We start from the raw sequence: 18,797 nt of genomic DNA, 5'->3' as shown, positions 1-18,797 counted from the left end.
CGAATCGTGAAAGCAGCCACTAATGCTTGCATTAGGGTATGCTCTCTGCATCATACCCCTCATGGTGCAACTCTTCACCGGACCCTGCGTGAATGCAAGATACCTTGTGCACCCGATTGTCCTTAATACCGACATAAGATAGGGGTAAGGTATGCAACACACTATACTCCCTGGACCCCATTATATGAGATTACACTGGTTATATTATTATTATTATTAAAAAGTACAATATCACATAAAATGAAATAAAAGACTTATATCAAAATTTTGATCAAATAAAATGAAATATAGAGGGTATATATTAAAGTTGATTTGCAGTTAAAGTAAAAGGTCTAGAAAAATCGGTTGGGGCAAAACGGTCGGGCAGGAATCAGCACTGGTGCCTGCCCCTCCCTTCATCTGTCAACTGCCATTTTCTTTGGAGCTGAAACTGCAACCTTAAATTCTTCAAATTTCCCGGAATAATTTCAACCCCCTTATATATCCTTATCCATTTCATTGTCAACTTCTTCGAGCTTATATTTTCTGGTCAAAGTTAGGGACTTGGATTAATTTCATTTGCAAAAATAGCAGCAAAAGATCATTTCTTTAGTATTGTGTGATTCATCAGGTCAACTTTTCTTCTTGATAAGTTAAATTAAATGGATATTAATGAAATATTTGGGGAGTCGCGGCGGCCCGTGAGTCTACCAAATAAGAGTGCAATTTACGTTTGGGGTTACAACCATTCTGGGCAAACGGGTCGGAGGGACAAAGAGAGGAGCTTGAGGATACCAAAGCAGCTGCCTCCAGAGCTATTTGGATGCCCAGCTGGTGGGAATTCTCGTTGGTTGGATATTGCTTGTGGTCGTGAACACACTGCTGCTGTCGCCTCTGATGGCTCCCTTTTTACATGGGGTTTGACATTTTTGGCCTTTACATCCTTCATTTTCAATATCCATCTTTTATTTTGTTTGTTTGGGGTTGCTTTTCTTGATTGATCATTAACAAAATTTGCCCAATTTTTGGTCTTTTTTTCGCCAAGTACGTTTTTTTTTTTTTTTTTTTTTTTGTGTGTGAGTTACAACTTCAAATGTCTGCATATTTTGTGTTTTTTCTTGACATGAATTGGGTGGAATCAAGAAAGAAAAACATAGTCTTTAGCTTGATCAGGCTATCATTGGTCTGGTGACATTGCATCAGGCAACATACAAATAAATCTATCGATCAAAATTTGTTTGAGAAAGAGTTTTCGAAGATGCTATACCCCATGAATGTGCTAAATACATGAATGTAAAACCAACTTTTATTGTTTTTCTCTTCTGTTTCTTTTGTGCTCTTTATTTCATCCCACGGACTAGCGTTTTTGGGAAGGCAGGAGCAAAGAGTGTTTTGTTGGTGGTACTTGTGTCATTGTGTGGATTACCTCGACATCCCATTGCAAAATATCCAGGTGTGGGTTGAAAGAAATTAAGAAGTTGGGAGGACAGATCATGATGATAACAAATCCTCTATTGTCTTCTTCAAAACAAATGATGAATTCTCATGTAAACCCCGTTATCGTTTATTTTTTCCTGAACATGGTTTAATTCCCTTCGGCTGGTTAGCCATTTGCTATAACTGGTGTCTTTGAAAGCTATTACACTATTCTTACTGATTATAAAGGACTCTCCTGGTGGTCATTTACTGCATTTCTTGCTTGATCTTACTATGTTTTTGTGTATTTTCTACTCAAATAAATTACCTGTTAGTTGTTTTATGTTCCTTTAATCAAAGAGATATGCTGCAAAGAAGACGTTGCCACTTTATGCGATTTAAGTTGATATCGAACAGTTCATTTTACTTGTAAAGTTTACCTCTTTGGGAAGTACCTAGACTTTTAGTTATTAGACAAGTGATTTCAGAAGCTTGGTCCTGCTTTTGTTCGGGAGGAAGTTGCTTTTCCTGTAGGAGAGTGGTATTAACTTCTCATTGCGACATGAAATAATTTATAGAACGCTCCTAATTTTTATACTTTCAAACAGGGGCTAACGAATTTGGTCAGCTGGGTGATGGAACTGAAAGTGCTAGGAAGCACCCCAAGAAAGTGAAGCAATTACAATCTGAATTTGTTATTAGCATTTCATGTGGGGCACATTGCACTGCTGCTATTTCAGAACCACGTGAAAATGATGGTACCATGTCAATTCGGAGACTTTGGGTGTGGGGACAGAACCAGGTCAGTCTCACAAAACCTTCAGATTTAACAGTTACCTTGTTTATTTGAGGGCCCAGACCCCACTAGTGGGATTATACTAAAACCTTCAGATTCAACAGTTACCTTGTTTTTTTGAGGTCACAATTCTTTTGCCCATATTATTCTGTGCAGGGATCCAACTATCCACGACTCTTTTGGGGTGCCTTCGCTCCTTCTACGGTATGAACTCTGTCTTGAGAATTTGCTTTGGAGGATATTTCTCTGTTCTCGTGCAAATGTATCACTTCTGTGTGGTACCAGCTGGGCTTAACCATTTATCTAGTTGCATTTATGTTATGGTAGCAGTCTTACTTTTTCCTGAAGTCTATCTGATCTACGCCTACAAGCTTTTTCTTTTTTGTATGAAGTTGCTAGCCATCTAAAAGCACGGTTTTTATTGGGTTGAGGCTTAGGTTTGATCAAGTTTTAAATAATCATTTTTTGTGTTGTGTGCAAGCATATTTACATTTGATATTTTGCAAACAGATTTATTGGTTATTACGTGCAAAATATTTATCATGAATACACCATATGCATGTATAACTTATATACTTTGGTTATTACGTGCAAATGATTTAATTCGGGGTCTCCTTATACAAGAAGCGACTTGGCATCGCATTGTGCAACAAGTTTTCTGGTATTTATATGCTCTTCCATTTTGTTCAGGTTATCCGCCAAGTTTCTTGTGGTGCTGTTCATGTTGTGGCTTTATCAGAAGAAGGCTTACTGCAAGCTTGGGGTAATTTGCACTTTCTTGATTCACCTGTATATACCATTCTATGCTTAATATATCCTCCCGGTAATTTTGATGAAGTCGTTGAATAAGTGTATGGATCCGTGTTTTTTATTTCTATTTTTCATGTGTACATTCTCTATCAGCTTACACAGCGATAGAGATAAAAACATATTGTGTCATGTGTTAATGAAAATTTTGTCACTGCTCTGGTAAAGCAGGCTATAATGAATATGGTCAGCTTGGGAGAGGTGTTACATCTGAAGGCCTTCAAGGCCCTCGTGTAATTAATGGATATGCTAAATTTCTCGATGAAGCCCCTGAACTTGTGAAGATTACCCAAGTGTCATGCGGGGAGTACCATACTGCAGCTATTTCAGAGAAAGGCGATGTGTAAGTGTTCATTGGACCTTTCTTGATGGAGATAAGTTTTGATGCGAAGCATGAGAATTGTGGTTATCTGCATGGCACAAGTGGAGGTGGATGTCTGGGAAAATGAACCATAAAGATACACACTACTTGATTTGCAGGATTTGTTTTGCCCATTTGTGAAACTTCTCTTATTTTCTTTTGAATCATCGAAAGCCTGGTCCTTGCTAAAATATTACATTTGCGAGCATGACTTCTGGTTTCAATTACAGGATTTTGTTAGACAGTATTCCTAGAAACTACCACATCCATAAACACACACACACACGCACATTAAAAGAAGAGAGATAGAGGCTTAGAGCAGAGGGACCTCGCCCACAGTAGAACAACTACACGTTAAAAAGCTGTAGAAGATACTTATCAAAAAAGAAAAGCTGTAGAAGATTAGAGTTTAGTTATTTCAGTTTCCAATTTAAGAAGGAATCTTTATCACAAAGCTCTTTGAGATAAGAAATTTCCTTCCAAAGGACCCCTTATAATAGCATACTATCATTTGTGTATGCCATAGTAAAAGCTAAGTTCTCGTCCTTGCTTGTTCTTTCCTATGTTGATAGGAATTTATGGTAAAAATTGAACTTTTTTCGTGTTATGGTGAAAACCCCCAACCCCGCTCCCACGAACGTTCTTAACTAGAATCCAATGATGACCCTTTCCGGTGGTCAAGAAAACTCCCAACCACTTGGTAAATGCTCTTGCCACTACTGCAACCTTGCTTGTCAGGTAAAAATTAAAGTTTCTGAGTCATTGTGGGTCTGAGTTAGTCATTGACCCCTCATCAAATGAATAAGAAGCATCACTACATGTATCTTCATGATGATCTGCCATCTCTCTGTTGTACCGCTCATTAACCTTTTTGGACTTAACGACCCACAGGGCTAGTGGACTAAAGCTGATAAATTTGTTCCAAGGCTTTTTTTTTTGTTTGATTTCTTATATTTCATTGGAATCTTTGCTTTCATTTAGTGCCTTTTTTATAGTGAAGAATTAAAAGCTGTGTCAAGGAATGACGTTGATGTAATGAATTTCTGTTCTCCAAATTGAAAACTGCATTACCTGGTCTGCTTCTTGGATTGACCATTTGACTCTTCGCTTTCACTTTTTTCTGCTCTTTCTTTTATTCCTTGAAGTATCATACCACTTAGTGATGGTTGTGTTTTACTCATCAACAGCTGCTATAGATCATGTGATTTCTTTTCTGCTTCCCCGTCCATTTCGTATGATTTTGATGCTCGCAGACTTATCTTAAAGTCATTTTGACTATCTACAGCTATACATGGGGACTGGGAAGCATGGGACAACTTGGGCATTGTTCCCTTCAGTCAGGTGACAAGGAACTTTTACCTAGGCGTGTAGTTGCCCTTGATGGCATAATTATAAAAGATGTTGCCTGTGGTGGTGTTCATAGCTGTGCCGTGACTGCAAAAGGGGCTCTTTATGCTTGGGGCGGTGGTCAGGCTGGACAATTGGGAGTTGGTCCCCTAAATGGATTCTTTTCATGCAAACTCAATGAATCTGAGATGATGCTCCGGAATATACCAGTTTTGGTTGTTCCTGATGGTGTGCAACTTGTTGCTTGTGGGCATTCACACACACTTATTTCTGCTAAAGATGGACGAATACATGGATGGGGTTACAATTGCTACGGTCAAGCGGCTAATGAGAAGTCGACATATGCCTGGTATCCGTCACCAGTTGATTGGTATGTTTCATGAGAGCCTATTGCTTAACTAGGTCTTGAAATTTGTTTGATACAATGTCATTTCTAATTCAAGCACTGGTTTTTTCAGGTGTGTTGGGGAGGTCCGCAAAATGGCTGCTGGTGGTGGACATTCAGCAGTGTTGACAGATGCATGTTCGCTGAAGGAGTTGTGCGAGTTTCAGCTTGCAGAAACTGTGAATGTATCCAATGCTTTGGAGGTTGAAGATATTGCCTCGAGAACAGGAGCTGATGCTTTAGCACGACTTTGTGAAAGATTGAGGTAGAAATACTAGTGAAGCATATATGCTGTTGAATCCTTCTATTTAAAACAGTTGCTGGTTCTTTCAAGGTTTAAAACCTCGTCTTATTATAAAGCTTCCTTGCCTTCCTCGTCCTCTTTGTCGGGCATCTTCTTTTTCTCCTTGTTTATGCTGCATCATTGTCTCAGCTCTTTTTACAACAATTACTGGGTCAACCCCAAGAAAGTGGGGGTCGGCTATCTGAATTCTCATTGTCGTAACTTTTTTCATCTCTTTGTTTGCATTTACAGGGAGCATTACTACAATGATGACGAGTATGGTACGTGAAGCCATTGATAGTGTCAAAGTAATATCACGTACTCCCCAGTTGGGGTTGAATCTTGAATTCGTGTAATTCAATAGTGAGAACGCCCATTATTTCTTCATCACATGTATTATCTCGTCGTAGTGTGGTGCTTCATTATTAGATTGGCAGGTTTTAATTGGAAATAAATTGTATATGGTAATAAACGTGTACATTTAACCCAACTCTAAATTAGTTAATATTTTTGAGAAAATTCCGTCTTCAGTTCGCCCCCTTTTTTTACGTTAGTGCGATGTGATGCTCGAGTTTCCATCTCGTGAATATGTTAATTTGAATCAATTTGTTCTATTTGGAATTATCTTTTTGGATTATAAAAGTTTCATGTTTGTTCTTTCTCAGATAACTGGAGTACTTTTGAATGGAAATCATTTGTTGGTGTTAATACTTTTGGCACTTTGGAAGCTAGCAAACAATATCTCATTAGCAAAATTAGTGTTCAACCTGAATGTTTTACTTGCTATATTTTTGTTCAATTACGGGTTTTATATATATATATATATACTAATAACATTAATAATTTCTGCTCGCTCTGTAACGCCTTTTGTCACTGTTATGACGACTTCAATTTGGGATTTTTAGCTAATTATACTAACATTAATAATTCCTGCTCACTCTGTAACGCCTTTTGTCACTGTTATGACGACTTCAATTTGGGATTTTTAGCTAATTATACTATATTAGAAACTTAATTACCTATCTTCTCTATGTTTTGTAGTTTTTAATAAGTATATAGGTTTTTCTTACCAATTATGTAGATTGCTCCTTAAAAGGCTCACACTCCATTATTAGTACCTTCAATTAAGAGATTCAATTACATCATTTTCTTTTTTTCTTTTTCCCTCTCCTCTTCTCTCTCCTCCTTTTTTTTTTTTACATCAAAATCCCTTAATTTACTCCCAGAATTTTCATCTTCTCTCTTCCCATCATTCCCGACAACTTTATATTATTAAAAAATCATCAATTGTATCGTTCTTTTGCTGGGAGATTAGACAACACTGAAAATAAAGAAATATTCAGGAATTGTATGATAACTATATCATAATTGTATTTGAATTGTATCAGATACATCAATGCATAAAACACAATTGTATCATATTTGTATCACAATTGTATCTATATATATGGTACATTAATACCCAAAATAATACCCGATACAATACTAATAAATTAATATATAATTATCATATATTTGTGATACAAATTGTGAAATTCGTCACGAACTCACAACTGCTCGTAACAATATACAATGAATATACAATTATCATACATTTATAATACAATTCCATCAACAATTATGATACATATACAATTATAATACAATCGTGATACATTTCTGAAAAATTGTGATACAATTATGATCTTCATCTTCTTCAAGTTTCAATCACAACTCTACACTAAAATCTAATATAATCGTACTATAATTGTATTAGTATTATATCAAGTATTGTTTTGGGTATTGATGTATCATATACAAGTCACATATAATAAAGATTTTAGAAAGAAAGAAAACAAGATTCAAAATTTACCCACAACTTGATTCTAGAGCAGTATTCTGAATTTCGTTTGCATTGTATCAATAAAAGAGAGAAATTTTGGGTGATTAGTAAGAAAAAGGAAAATTGGGTTTGAAAAGCTTTGGAAAAGGGAAAAGGAAAAAAATCTATAATTTTGGGGGTAACAATGGGTATAAGAAATTAAGAGAGATTTTGGGTGATTATTAATAGAGAAAATATTTTTAAAATTCTTTGGAAAAAGAACATAATCTTAAATGTAGGGATTATTGGAAATGAGGGTGAGTGTCATGTGACTGATAGGCTAAATTTAAGAGATCTTGAATTTTCTTCTTTTTTATGATTTTGTATATAACTTGTAAATATAGATATATAAAGTAACTAATAAAGAATCTAAATAAAGCTGATAAATAGGTTTCTATTATAGTATATCTAGGTCAAATTAAGCTCGGCCCATCTTTTCAACATGGCAAAAAGGAGCTGAAAATTGGATCGTCTAAGGAGATGAGAAAAATGAAAGTATGCTGGTTTCTCAATCGATACTTCTTTTGTTCCTCGGACTAGGTCCCTATTTTAATTACTTGAGGACCTATTGAGGTTAATATTTACCCGACAGAGATGTAAAAACAATTGCCAAAATTATACAAACTTAGAAATCATTTGCAACAACAACATAGCTAGTATTATTCTACATCTAGAAGAGTAGTGTGTACGCAGACCTTACCCCTACCTTGTGAGAATAGAGAGGTTGTTTCCAATAGACCCTCGGCTCAGAAAAGCATAAGCACTATAGACAAAAAGAGACAGTACAAAAAAGACATATAAAAACAACAAGACAGTAAGGTGATCAACAAAAGAATGTAAATAAATATTTACTGAGTATAACTAAAAGCTTATTACCTTATGGTCTAACCTTAATTTCTTAATCTTTCTGTGCTAAAGGAATATATTTCAGATACACTGCCAGTTTAACCTTCTTAATTGACAAATAAGGAAACTCAAGAAAGGGAAAAAAAATGAAGGATGAGAGTTTTATTACGTATATCATATGCTCTAAAAAAGCGGCTGAGATAAGGCTACATTTATCATTCATGGCGATAATGATCCATACCATACAAGCTGGAAAATGAATTCATTGTTTGGAACATATACAGATAGACATGGACAACTATATTAATCTAGCTGTTGCAGAAGCAATGCCTACGTACTGTCGTGTGAGCGATCGAGTACATCTACAACACAGCCAATATTACATCTTGTTTTCACCCTTCTGTGTTGACATGGCGGATCATCCATGGCGGCACCAGGGAATTAGAACCATAGCGAGCTTGACCTCCATCTGTGTTCCTTACCCTTGTTGCTTCAAATGGTCCACTGACATTATTTATAAACTTTGATTATTTATCAGTTTTTGATATTTAAAGAATTTCACAATGGTTTCACCAAACTTTATGTAGTAGTACATGTTTTAACACAAAACTGTAGGATTTTATTTATATATTCTAATATCTTATAACCAACTTCACAACTATAAGTGTTAGTTAATAAATTGTAGCATTATTTTTCAAGTTACTAATAATACCATATATTGTCGATGAACATTGTCACATGTGTGTGTGTGTGTGTGAGAGAGAGAGAGTACCCAATTGTTAGGTTAGGAAGTTGGTGAGATTGTGGTGGAGGCTGCTGAGGTAGCATAAAGGTTGCTGAGTTTTGGCCTGAATTGGGTTGTGTTTGCCCACTTTGCATCTTCTCTTTGTCTTTCAGCTGTTTTCAGTTCAAATGTTTAATGAGCACACAAGGATACTACCGAGTTGAATTTCGACATGTAACATCAATCTTAAGATGTTAGGAAACAGGTCGTACGTGGTGTACCTTCTTAGTCATCGAATTGTTTTGTTCTTGCAGTGCTTTCTCCTGCCATAATGTGCAAAACTAGTCAAAACCCTCAGCTCATAGTGGAAGATTTATTTGCATTATAGATATAGCAGATACAAAAGTGACAGTACAAATGTTATTTTTTTAAAAATATTCTATGGTAGCAGAATTATAATAAGTATAACTAGACGGAGTATCATTACCTTTTTCTGCAGCTCAGAAATGGACTCGTGCATCAGTTGGTTCTGCATATTCAAGCGACATACTTGTTGAGAACTAGCTTATGCCAATATTATAACAATAAAAAAATTTATTTCCATTCGTTGACAGTGTAGAATATTTACACTGTCATGTTACTTTAAAAGAAACATGTAATCGTTATTAAAAACTAAAATTAATAATCTGGAAAATAAGACGTGTGCTAAAACATGTTATATATACGGAAAATGTAAAAAATAAATTCAGTGTCAGTATATAAGTTTAATCCCAGTACGTAATTAATAAGCAGCCGGAACTAATGCTACTCATTTGAAGTTTTAAACTATGCTATTGTTGGTGTATAATGCTCACCTTCCTGCTTCGTATTCGCTTCAATGCTGTATCAATCTGTTGCTCTAAACTCTGTAGCTCTCTCAAACTAAGAGGGTCCAGATCCTGGCCCGTATAATGCCTACAAATTTTGAAGTAAACACAGATTTTATATGACTACAGCAAGAATTAATGTTACTCATGTGAAGTTTTAAACTTGCTACTCGTGTGAAGTTTTAAACTATGTTATTCTTGGTTTTGTATACCAAACTCATAATTATAAATTCAGTAGAATCTGGTCGTGTAACACTATATATGAATACTTGTGCTTGATCTTAAAAGAAGTAGTACCTTATGTTTCTTTGTATAAGTTCAATCCTTGACATGAGCTTCGGGTACTCCAGAGTCCAATTTTCCTACAATAATGCATCAATAGAGTCAATATATAAGGAAAACCAAGACTAGAAAATAAATAAAGAGAGCGGATCTCAGTAGGCGTTTAGACAATATCTCAATAGAACTTAAAAGAAGAGTATTTGAAGCTGTAGTAGAAAAAATTATATTGTGGAAGTTGATACTGTGTTCTAAACATGACGAACTTTGCTGGGAAGAAAGTTTGTGAAAGTTGAAAGTTTGTGATTGCAAAACAGTATTTCACTTGAAATATAACTTTAAATAAACTAATATATATTTCATGAAGTTTAAAATGTGCCAATTAGTATTTACAAGTACTCTTTCTCTAACTTCCAAATGAGGGTTTCAGAATCAGGGCTAGCTCATGGTACCACTTTTTTTATTGCCAACAATGACAAAACTCAACGGACAAATCAAGAAAAAGAAAAAAGTTAAGCAAAATTATGAAGTATTTGCGGATTACCATGGGATCAGAGTCATTTGCATTCAACTTTCTCTCTGCATATGAGTAGCTTTCATATCTTTCCAGAATATTTTCCATGCTACACAGAAAACACTTTGAAGATCAACAAAGAACATAAGAAAGTAGAAAAAAAGATGGAGTACAAAAATTAAAGTTTAGAATAAACCAGGCCACTGGAGGAGAAACTATCAAAAGGAATGCCCTTCCCTACACATTCTCAATCTTAAAATCTCTTCTTTTTTTCTACATAAGATTGAATTTAACTGTAGATAGTTGCCTTGAGATATCACTGAGACAAAATAGAAAGGAGTGGAGGACGAGAATTAGGATAAAAGGTTAGTATGTAGTTGTGCATTTTTCTTATCCATACCAGTAGTATTAGTATAATTAGTATTAGAATTGTATGTTCTTATATTTAGATTTTTATTACTACCTTATGTTTCTTTCGCTTCGGATTTCTTGCTACATTGTTGATATTTACTACCGGTTGCTACTACTTGTTTTTTCATCTTTCCTTGAGTCGATTATCTATCGGAAGCATCTTCTCTACCTTCTCAACGTAGGTTAAGGTCTGCGTATACACTATATATCCTTCTTAGAATCCACTTGTGGGATTAAATTGGATTTTTTATTATTGTTGTTGTTGAAATGGGAAGCAATGTTATCGAATGACTCCTTGCTTTCGAGAGGCAATCAGATAGAATCTTCTAGTTCTGGTAGGTTGAGGAGAGCTCTAAACATGTTTGGGTAATTCGTTTAATTTTCTTAAAGGAAATTTGATTCTCCTTATGTTGTTGCTAGGTACCATTGAAGGCAAGGAAAAAAGACTTTCCTATCTTTGTCACAAAGATACTTGGTACTCGCAAAGTGATACGACATGGTTTAGCGATGACAAATGAAGAGGTTTTTATATTTTGCTTCGTGCAATACAAAACAATATGTATAGAAACGATCTCCTGTCACAGTTAGTTTTAACTAGGTTAAGATTAATGGTATATATATGATAATAGTACAAAAACTCTTACACTATCATTGTATTTTAATGTGTATAGGCAAATTATCTACCTTTTTTTGAAATTACTAATCTCATTTGTTATTAGGAGTAATATTTACATATGATTTTATTTTTCCGGTAATTTAATAATGTAATTTTTTATATATGTGTTGAACTTAAACTGCACATAAGATTATATATGATCCCACGCGTCACTGAGAGAGTTCCTCGTATTAATAATGAATGAACTGACAAAGAGGCACAAGGCTCTAGGATCTCCATTTCAGACACAGATTGTCTTGGTCTCGCCTAAATTCAACACTCTCTTAACATTAAAGGTGAAACGCTCTTCGTCAGCTTTTTCTTTAGTCTGACTTTTTTCTCCCTTTATTCCGATTTGAATTTCCAAATAATCAAAAGCTCCCCAACAAGCTACAACTTCTCAGTTCTTTCAGAGACAAACAGACTAAAGAGTAAACAGTACTGGGGTTGAATATCAGTGTATAACACAGGAACATTGATGGTTAATTACATCTGACAATATATAGTTGTACTTCTAAATCTCTTTTCTTGGTGCATGTGATTTATAAGTGCAACGTAATAATGTCAAAAATTGTCTAAGAACGAAAGTACCAACATGACAACCTGCAAAAAGTTTGAAGCATAGAAGAAGTAACATATTTATGTGGTTAGGAATTAAGGTAACATCAAACTGTCTTTTTGTTTTACCTTTCTGGTTGGTTCGTCTGACATAAATAAGCTTCAATGCTTTGTAGATTAAGAACTCCGTCACTTTTCATTATTACGTATAAGATACATGGCGATGGCTCAAAACGAAGTCATCAATCACTTAAACTTTAGTACTCTAGTGAAATTGGTATAAATCGCACATAATGATAAAAGGGTATAATGATTATATGAGAAAGAAAATAATGAGTTTAACTGAACATAGAGAAAACTTTTGAAATTAGTGCATGACTGCATCAACGGTTCGAGTCGGTAATTAGTTTAGGAAATATATATCATACTACCAATTTTTAGTGTATAACCAGAATTAGATTATTTTCTTTAATCTCCCGTTTCTCTTTGGTATCTTTGAGTTTGATTTAATATTCGGTACAAGATAAAAGTTAAGGAATACCTGGACTCAGATGAGTACTCAAAGAGCTTGCCTTTGGTGGAGAAAACAATCAAGGCAACATCAGCATCACACAAAACGGAGATCTCATTTGCTTTCTTCAACAATCCAGAACGCCTCTTTGAGAAGGTGACTTGCCTGCTGATCTTGTTCTCGATCCGCTTCAGCTGAACCCTACCTCTTCCCATGGAAGAATTTCAAATATGGTGATGGTCAAAACAAACAAACAAAAAATTATATTTATTTGGAAGCAACAAAAGTGAAGAAGAAAAACCCTAAATCAAAAAGGAGTTTATTCCTCAAGAAAGAAAGTGGTAGAGAATCAAGGTTATGGGTGATTGATAATTATTCAAAGGTTATAACTAATTGTATTCCTAAGTATTATTGAATCATGTCGGCTGCCATCTTGGTGCATTTAAAGAATTTGGCGGATACTAAGGTTGGAAAAAGAGAGGACCAATTAAGGTTGTCCCTTACCATGTAAATGATGAAAAGAGTTGTGTTTGGATTAGTGAAATTAAATTAGGAAGTATATGGAGAAGAAACACGAGGACAAAGGTGTAGGGGTTGGGGGGTGTCTGAATTGAATGAAATGAAAGGGCAACAAAAGATAAAGTGAAAACAAGAGTGGTTTGGGGGTTGTTGTGTTGTCGAGTAGTGATTGGATAGGATACAGTGCAGTGCCTGGTAGTTAATGTCTCGTTTAGGGCCACAGGTTTTTGGTACAAACCACAAGACAAAATACAGCAGTTGAGGGCCATTTCTTAGTACTTCCTCTATATATGTACAGTAAGAATTGGGGCCATTCTTAGTCACTGACTACTTCTATGTGCAGTTTTTTGTATACTTGCGTTGACGGGCGCTTTTTCGTCCTTCTCACATTTAGTATGTATCGTTCTCCGTTAAGGTCCCAGGTCATAGCATACACAGCTTTTACTCTTTTCCCTATGTACTAAAATACGGGATCCAAGTCTCACATACTTATGACTTGTACATTATATCGTGGCCATTCTTCCCTCTCTTTTTTCTTTGATCCACAAATCTAAGTAGGTTTCGAGTTTTGCCACAAGTCTTTCACATTGCCCGCAGGGTTGCACTACTAGAAATTCGGCAAAAATCGATCAAGGTTTGGTCGGTCAAAAAATCGACCAAAAAACCGACTATTTTTGAGTCCCGCAAAATTTATTTTTCAAGAAACCGACCAACTTTGGTCGGTTTTTCAATTAAAATAAATAAAAATTAATATTAAAAAAACCGACCAAAATTGGTCGGTTAATTCGGCCGGTCATTTAAAAAAACCGACCAACTTTGGTCGGTAATTTTACTTTTTACTAAAATCGACCAACTTTGGTCGGTTATTTTCGTGCGAAAATACAATTAAAGAGTATAAATCAAATAAAAGACAGTCTTAAAACAAAATGCACCAATGGTCTAGTGGTAGAATAGTATCTTGCCACAGTACAGACCCCGGTTCGATTCCAAGATGGTAAATCTTTTTATTACATAATTAAAATACCGACCAACTTTGGTCGGTTTTTTTTTGCAATATTTTTTTTTTGAATTTAATTGACCGACCAACTTTGGTCGGCATGTCTTTCCGACCACAAAAATACCGTCCACACGTAAATGGTCGCGTTTTGGTCGGTTTTTGGCCATTACCGACCAATATTGGTCGGTTTTTACCGGATTTCTAGTAGTGTTGGTTGAGTGATCTGAGATTGATTCTCCTTACCAACAACTTGGGATTGATTTCCTTACCAGCAGTCTCCTCAGTCAAGAGCTTGTCGCATTATGTTTGCCTAATTAATGCAGTTTACATCTCATGTGCAGTTTGTGAGCTTTTACACAGTGAGCAGGTTATTCAGTGCGCACCCAAAGGGTAGCAACTGCAAGTTTTCTTAAGAATTTTCTAACGTTAGTAAGTTAACTTAACTTATGGCAACAGATAACTCTTGGTAACAATTTTGATATGATAATTTAAAAAATATATATGTTATATACCCAATTAAACTGTATTGGCAGTTTAAACGTTTTCTACATCAATGTGTATAATTTAAACTCATTTTTCCATGCATGACTTAGAAGAATTTAGGTTAAATACATTAACAATATGGAAGCTTTTACACTTACAGTGAATTTTGACCTGTGATGGCATAACATTTTTACTATGTAACCAATTAATACTTATAAGTAAGTGATCTGACTGTATCTTATATACATTGTCAGTGCAAAAAATTAAAAATCGACTTAGAATGATTTTAAGATAAGCTAATTGTGCCAAAACTTCTTTGCATAATTAGAAACTATTTATGCAATCAGAAATAAATAACTTAGGATGGCATTATCTTGTTAGATAGTAAAAGATTGGATTTAGTGAATTCTAGTGTTATGTGTTGTTGACTGATCTAGCGGTTATTTCCTTTGGAGGGAAAAGTAGTACAAGTATTATTCGGAAGGCTGAATTCTGATAATAAATAAATGTTAAACAATTAGATCATTGTATGAAAAGAAAAACTACAGGATCTTCCATATCAAAGAAAAACACTCAAGCAACACTTTATTTTACAGGGAGAAAAATGTAACATGGAATCAGGAAAAATTATCACAACTTCAGTCAGAATAACTTATATAATTATAGTTTGTTAATACATTGTTGGTAAATTTTCTTAATGGGGCAGAAAAGGGAGTTCTTTCCAGTTCATTTTAGTTTCATTTCAACTTCAATGGGCAAAATGCTGGAGGGAGATATAATCGAGTTTTCGTTTTCTGTTATAAAAAAGAATATGGTAAGTGGAATGGTCCGAGGAAGAATTGTAAAACAAAATGGTATAATTACTTCAGCAAGCACGTTAAAGACGAATGTGTTCATTATAGTAAAGAAAAGGAGTATTTATTAAATCAATTACTTAAATAAGGAGTGCTGTATAATAAAGAATGATAAAAGGTTGGTCAGTTTGCTACAATTTTTGCATTACTAATAATTATGAAAAACAATTGTTACATGAAAATCAAAATAAAGGAAGTAAGTATAATATCTTAAATTACAAGGGACGTTAATGTTATAAACTAAACTTGAAGGAAGGTGTCTCAAGTTCTCGCTAGAAATTAGTATTCTAATTAATGGATTTTATGGTATATATGGAATTAATTAAGGAAAGAATTTCAAAATAAATTCCTTAAAATTCTAAAATTTTCTAACTCGTAAGCTTTCTCAATGCTCCAAACCTTGTTCAGAAATCTCTCCACTTGGAGGTATTTTGCAGCATTTCCTTTGAAGTGGGTCAAAATGATATTTTATGGACATGATTTGAATTTTGAAGTCAAACTTTAATAAGAAGCTTAAAGATAGCTTAAGATACTAACAGAAAATGATAAATTTCACAAATTACAACATTTCAATTTTAATTTAATCTTAACCAAACAGGACAACGAAGATCAGAGGAATTGCAAACTCATAACCTTTCTTTTGATGTACAATCAAACAGGCAACAAAGATCCAAAATTTGGTCTAATATCAGAAAACATGAAATTAAGGAAATGAAAAACGAATCCTTAGCAAGAAATTAAGGAGCCTAAAATATCTAGCTAAGAGTGAAAAGTAAATTGATTGTACTAGTTATTGAGAGAAAGGGAGAGACATATAAATTTATTAATAATTATTCGGAGGCTGATAGATACTGACATACTGGTTGTATTTGTCATTGATAGTAATTTTTGAGGCCTTGATTTTTATTTAACCAACACTGGGATTTAGTGACTCGGGGTCTGAATCACCCCTGATTATGAACAATAGATTTACTGAGTGCCCTTTTATAATTAATTGAAGCTCTATATTAGAAGCAAATGAACTTCAATAATTTAAAAATTATGAGTCCATCACTAACAAGAATATAGCGAAACAAATAAACATATCAATAGTTGAAGCAAAGGAGATATCACAGACTCACAGTATATAGTGTATATTATTAGCAATAAGCAATTATGTAATATTAAATAAGTCAGCAATTTGTTTTGTTTTTTTGCTTGTAATCATCAGTCAAGTACAAAATATAACGACGAAAAAAGAGAACAGTTGGCACGCCTGCTCATCAAAAAAGAAGAGGGAAGTGCTTATAAGCTTTGGTGGTCCATATTTTCTGTAGGAAATAAGGGTCACTTTTTGTATTCCTGTAACCGAGATAAAATTTTCTTTGGATTTAATTAATTAGCTGTAAATATATGTACTAATTAAGTTTCTTCGAGTCCTAGGAACAAATTGTTTCCTACTAAGATACTCCACGCGTTACAAACAGAGGCGAATCCAGAATTTAAATTTTAGGAGTTCAACTTTTAAAAAATTTAGTATTGAATCAATTATATTTTTAAAGTTATGGGTTAATCTCTATTATTTCTGTAATTTTAATAAATTTTTATTTCATGTCGAAAGTTATGAGTTCAATTGAATCCGTCGATTATATGCTACATCCGCCCCTGGTTACAAAAATAAATTTAGAATCATTGGGGACCATGATATGCAAACAGACACATTTGTTAAAATACTTATATAGTACAGTAACAACTAGTTTTCCAAATCCTCCAAATTTTCGTTTAAGTGGGGGGACCATGACATAAAACCAAAAAGAGCTATTTAAATTATAAAAAAGTAATATAAAATAAATAAATTATATGCGAAAGGACGACGAAGCATTAGGAGTGATAGAGTTTTTTTGTTTTATAATAGTGTCTGTATACTGATTTAGAAGAGACATTATTCCGTTAATTCTGTAATACATTCAAATCTCAGATCCCTACTTTACTCTGTTGCTTTGATAGAAGACATTGTATCCCTTGTTCTTAAGATGAGAAGACAATCTAAATCAATGTACTTTTTTCTTATTTTTAATTAGTGGTGAATTAATTATTAGTAACTTTTTTCTTTAGAAAAGGGCGAGTAAAAATATCGTATTAGTATATTTGGCCTTGTTAACTCCTGCAAGGACAATTTGGTGATCTAGAGATCACTCGAATCCCATTGGTATGAGTTAAAAGTGCAATTAGTTTTTTTTTTAAATAGTACTTAACATTATTTATAAACACCAAAACTTTTTATCAGGGTAATTAATCACTTCAGATAAACCTTCATAATTCAGGTTTATAGTAAGTCTAAATAATAACTTTAACAAAGATCGTAGTAAAGTATTTGTCATATTCGATTAAACCATTCTGATAATATAATTATTTTCTAATATTGTACATATAACTTATTTAACCAATTATACAAAGCTGCTTTAGAAAATGAAAACCTCATGTGCATGTATTATTAGCATTTCCCCTATATTGTATTGATTGGTTAAATCAGGCAAAACATGAGTATCTCATAGCTCTTCTAATTATGGAAACCACTTTCTCTTTCTTTATGACCTCAACCGCACTATTTTTTCGAAAAGAAAAAAAAAAAAAAAAAAAAGATGATAGATTGTCCATATACATTATCTCTTCCATAATTTTCTATTTTCCATTCAATTTTCTTCCCCAAAATGGCTTCTGGAATTTATTGATAAATAAGAGTATTGTATACGGTCAAAAATGAGTTTGCCCTTCGTGTAATTAATCAAGATTGGAGTATGATGAACCGAGGTTCGTTATTATAATATCGAGCTCGAGACCCAAATATCGATCAATATCGAGCACGAGATCCAGGGATCAAACCATACCGAGACCGGACAAGATCGAGATCGAGCCAAGGGACAAAAGAGTCGTTATAGCCGGATTTGGGGAGAGAATCCCGACGAAAATCAAGGAAAAGTTAATTAATTAATCTATCATGGGATCCCTACTATGTATTTTTAAATTATACCCAAAATGGGATCCCCTACTCTATCAAGAGTGGTTATCATTTGTAGGAGGACATTGATTCATACGCACATTCATTCCAATACTATTTTTGGGGTGTTTTTTGGTATTTTAGTCAAATTGTTTCTTTTATCAATCGTTCTTCACCCGATTTGGAGGTGATTAAACTTGAAGGCTTAGGCTAATTAGTTCATCTGGTTAGCATTCATTTCTTTTATAACTAATTTCAATACACATTTATTTACCTTTCCCGATTTGTACCAATTTATACCACGTATCCTTAAAACTACGTATAAATTCAACTCTATCCATTTTCGGGTAAACAGTTTGGCGCCCACC

General features: G+C 34.1%; 2 protein-coding genes across 3 annotated transcripts; one reads left to right on the top strand and one right to left on the bottom strand.

The window, feature by feature from the left end:
* The first annotated feature begins 314 nt into the window (after window positions 1-314).
* LOC107789628 (ultraviolet-B receptor UVR8) lies at window positions 315-5,893 on the top strand. The gene is made up of 8 exons (XM_016611482.2): window positions 315-897; window positions 2,004-2,197; window positions 2,348-2,395; window positions 2,882-2,954; window positions 3,170-3,341; window positions 4,645-5,076; window positions 5,165-5,356; window positions 5,627-5,893. Exons 1-8 carry the CDS (start codon window positions 642-644, stop codon window positions 5,661-5,663), a joined length of 1,404 nt encoding a protein of 467 aa, XP_016466968.1. The 5' UTR covers window positions 315-641; the 3' UTR covers window positions 5,664-5,893.
* Window positions 5,894-8,219: 2,326 nt separating this feature from the next.
* On the bottom strand, window positions 8,220-12,963 carry LOC107789626 (agamous-like MADS-box protein FUL-L). Of its 2 annotated transcripts, none has more exons than XM_016611478.2 (8): window positions 12,630-12,954; window positions 10,495-10,573; window positions 9,969-10,033; window positions 9,660-9,759; window positions 9,293-9,334; window positions 9,087-9,128; window positions 8,854-8,978; window positions 8,220-8,585 (listed from the first exon to the last, which is right to left on the bottom strand). In XM_016611478.2, the coding sequence occupies exons 1-8, from the start codon at window positions 12,812-12,814 to the stop codon at window positions 8,474-8,476; spliced, it is 750 nt and encodes a 249-aa protein (XP_016466964.1). In that variant the 5' UTR covers window positions 12,815-12,954; the 3' UTR covers window positions 8,220-8,473. The 2 variants fall into 2 exon arrangements, with proteins under 2 accessions (XP_016466964.1, XP_016466963.1); XM_016611477.2 differs by having other exon boundaries at window positions 8,261-8,585; window positions 9,078-9,128; window positions 12,630-12,963.
* Window positions 12,964-18,797: the final 5,834 nt, after the last annotated feature.

This window comes from Nicotiana tabacum, chromosome 17 (assembly GCF_000715075.1).
Source record: "Nicotiana tabacum cultivar K326 chromosome 17, ASM71507v2, whole genome shotgun sequence".
In the NCBI taxonomy this organism is placed as follows: domain Eukaryota; kingdom Viridiplantae; phylum Streptophyta; class Magnoliopsida; order Solanales; family Solanaceae; genus Nicotiana; species Nicotiana tabacum.
Note: the sequence above shows the minus strand (reverse complement) of the source record. Positions and strands in the feature narration are given on the sequence as shown.

Bases quoted from the DNA above. Each gene is read 5' to 3' on its own strand.
- LOC107789628 (XM_016611482.2), top strand. From the start codon at position 642: ATGGATATTAATGAAATATTTGGGGAGTCGCGGCGGCCCGTGAGTCTA. The intron at 3,342-4,644 runs GTAAGTGTTCAT...GACTATCTACAG, and splicing joins ATTTCAGAGAAAGGCGATGT to CTATACATGGGGACTGGGAA. The intron at 5,077-5,164 runs GTATGTTTCATG...TGGTTTTTTCAG, and splicing joins TATCCGTCACCAGTTGATTG to GTGTGTTGGGGAGGTCCGCA.
- LOC107789626 (XM_016611477.2), bottom strand. From the start codon at position 12,814: ATGGGAAGAGGTAGGGTTCAGCTGAAGCGGATCGAGAACAAGATCAGC. The intron at 9,335-9,659 runs GTGAGCATTATA...TTGAATATGCAG, and splicing joins AGCGAATACGAAGCAGGAAG to AACCAACTGATGCACGAGTC. The intron at 8,586-8,853 runs GTACTCTCTCTC...AAATAATGTCAG, and splicing joins CTTCCTAACCTAACAATTGG to TGGACCATTTGAAGCAACAA.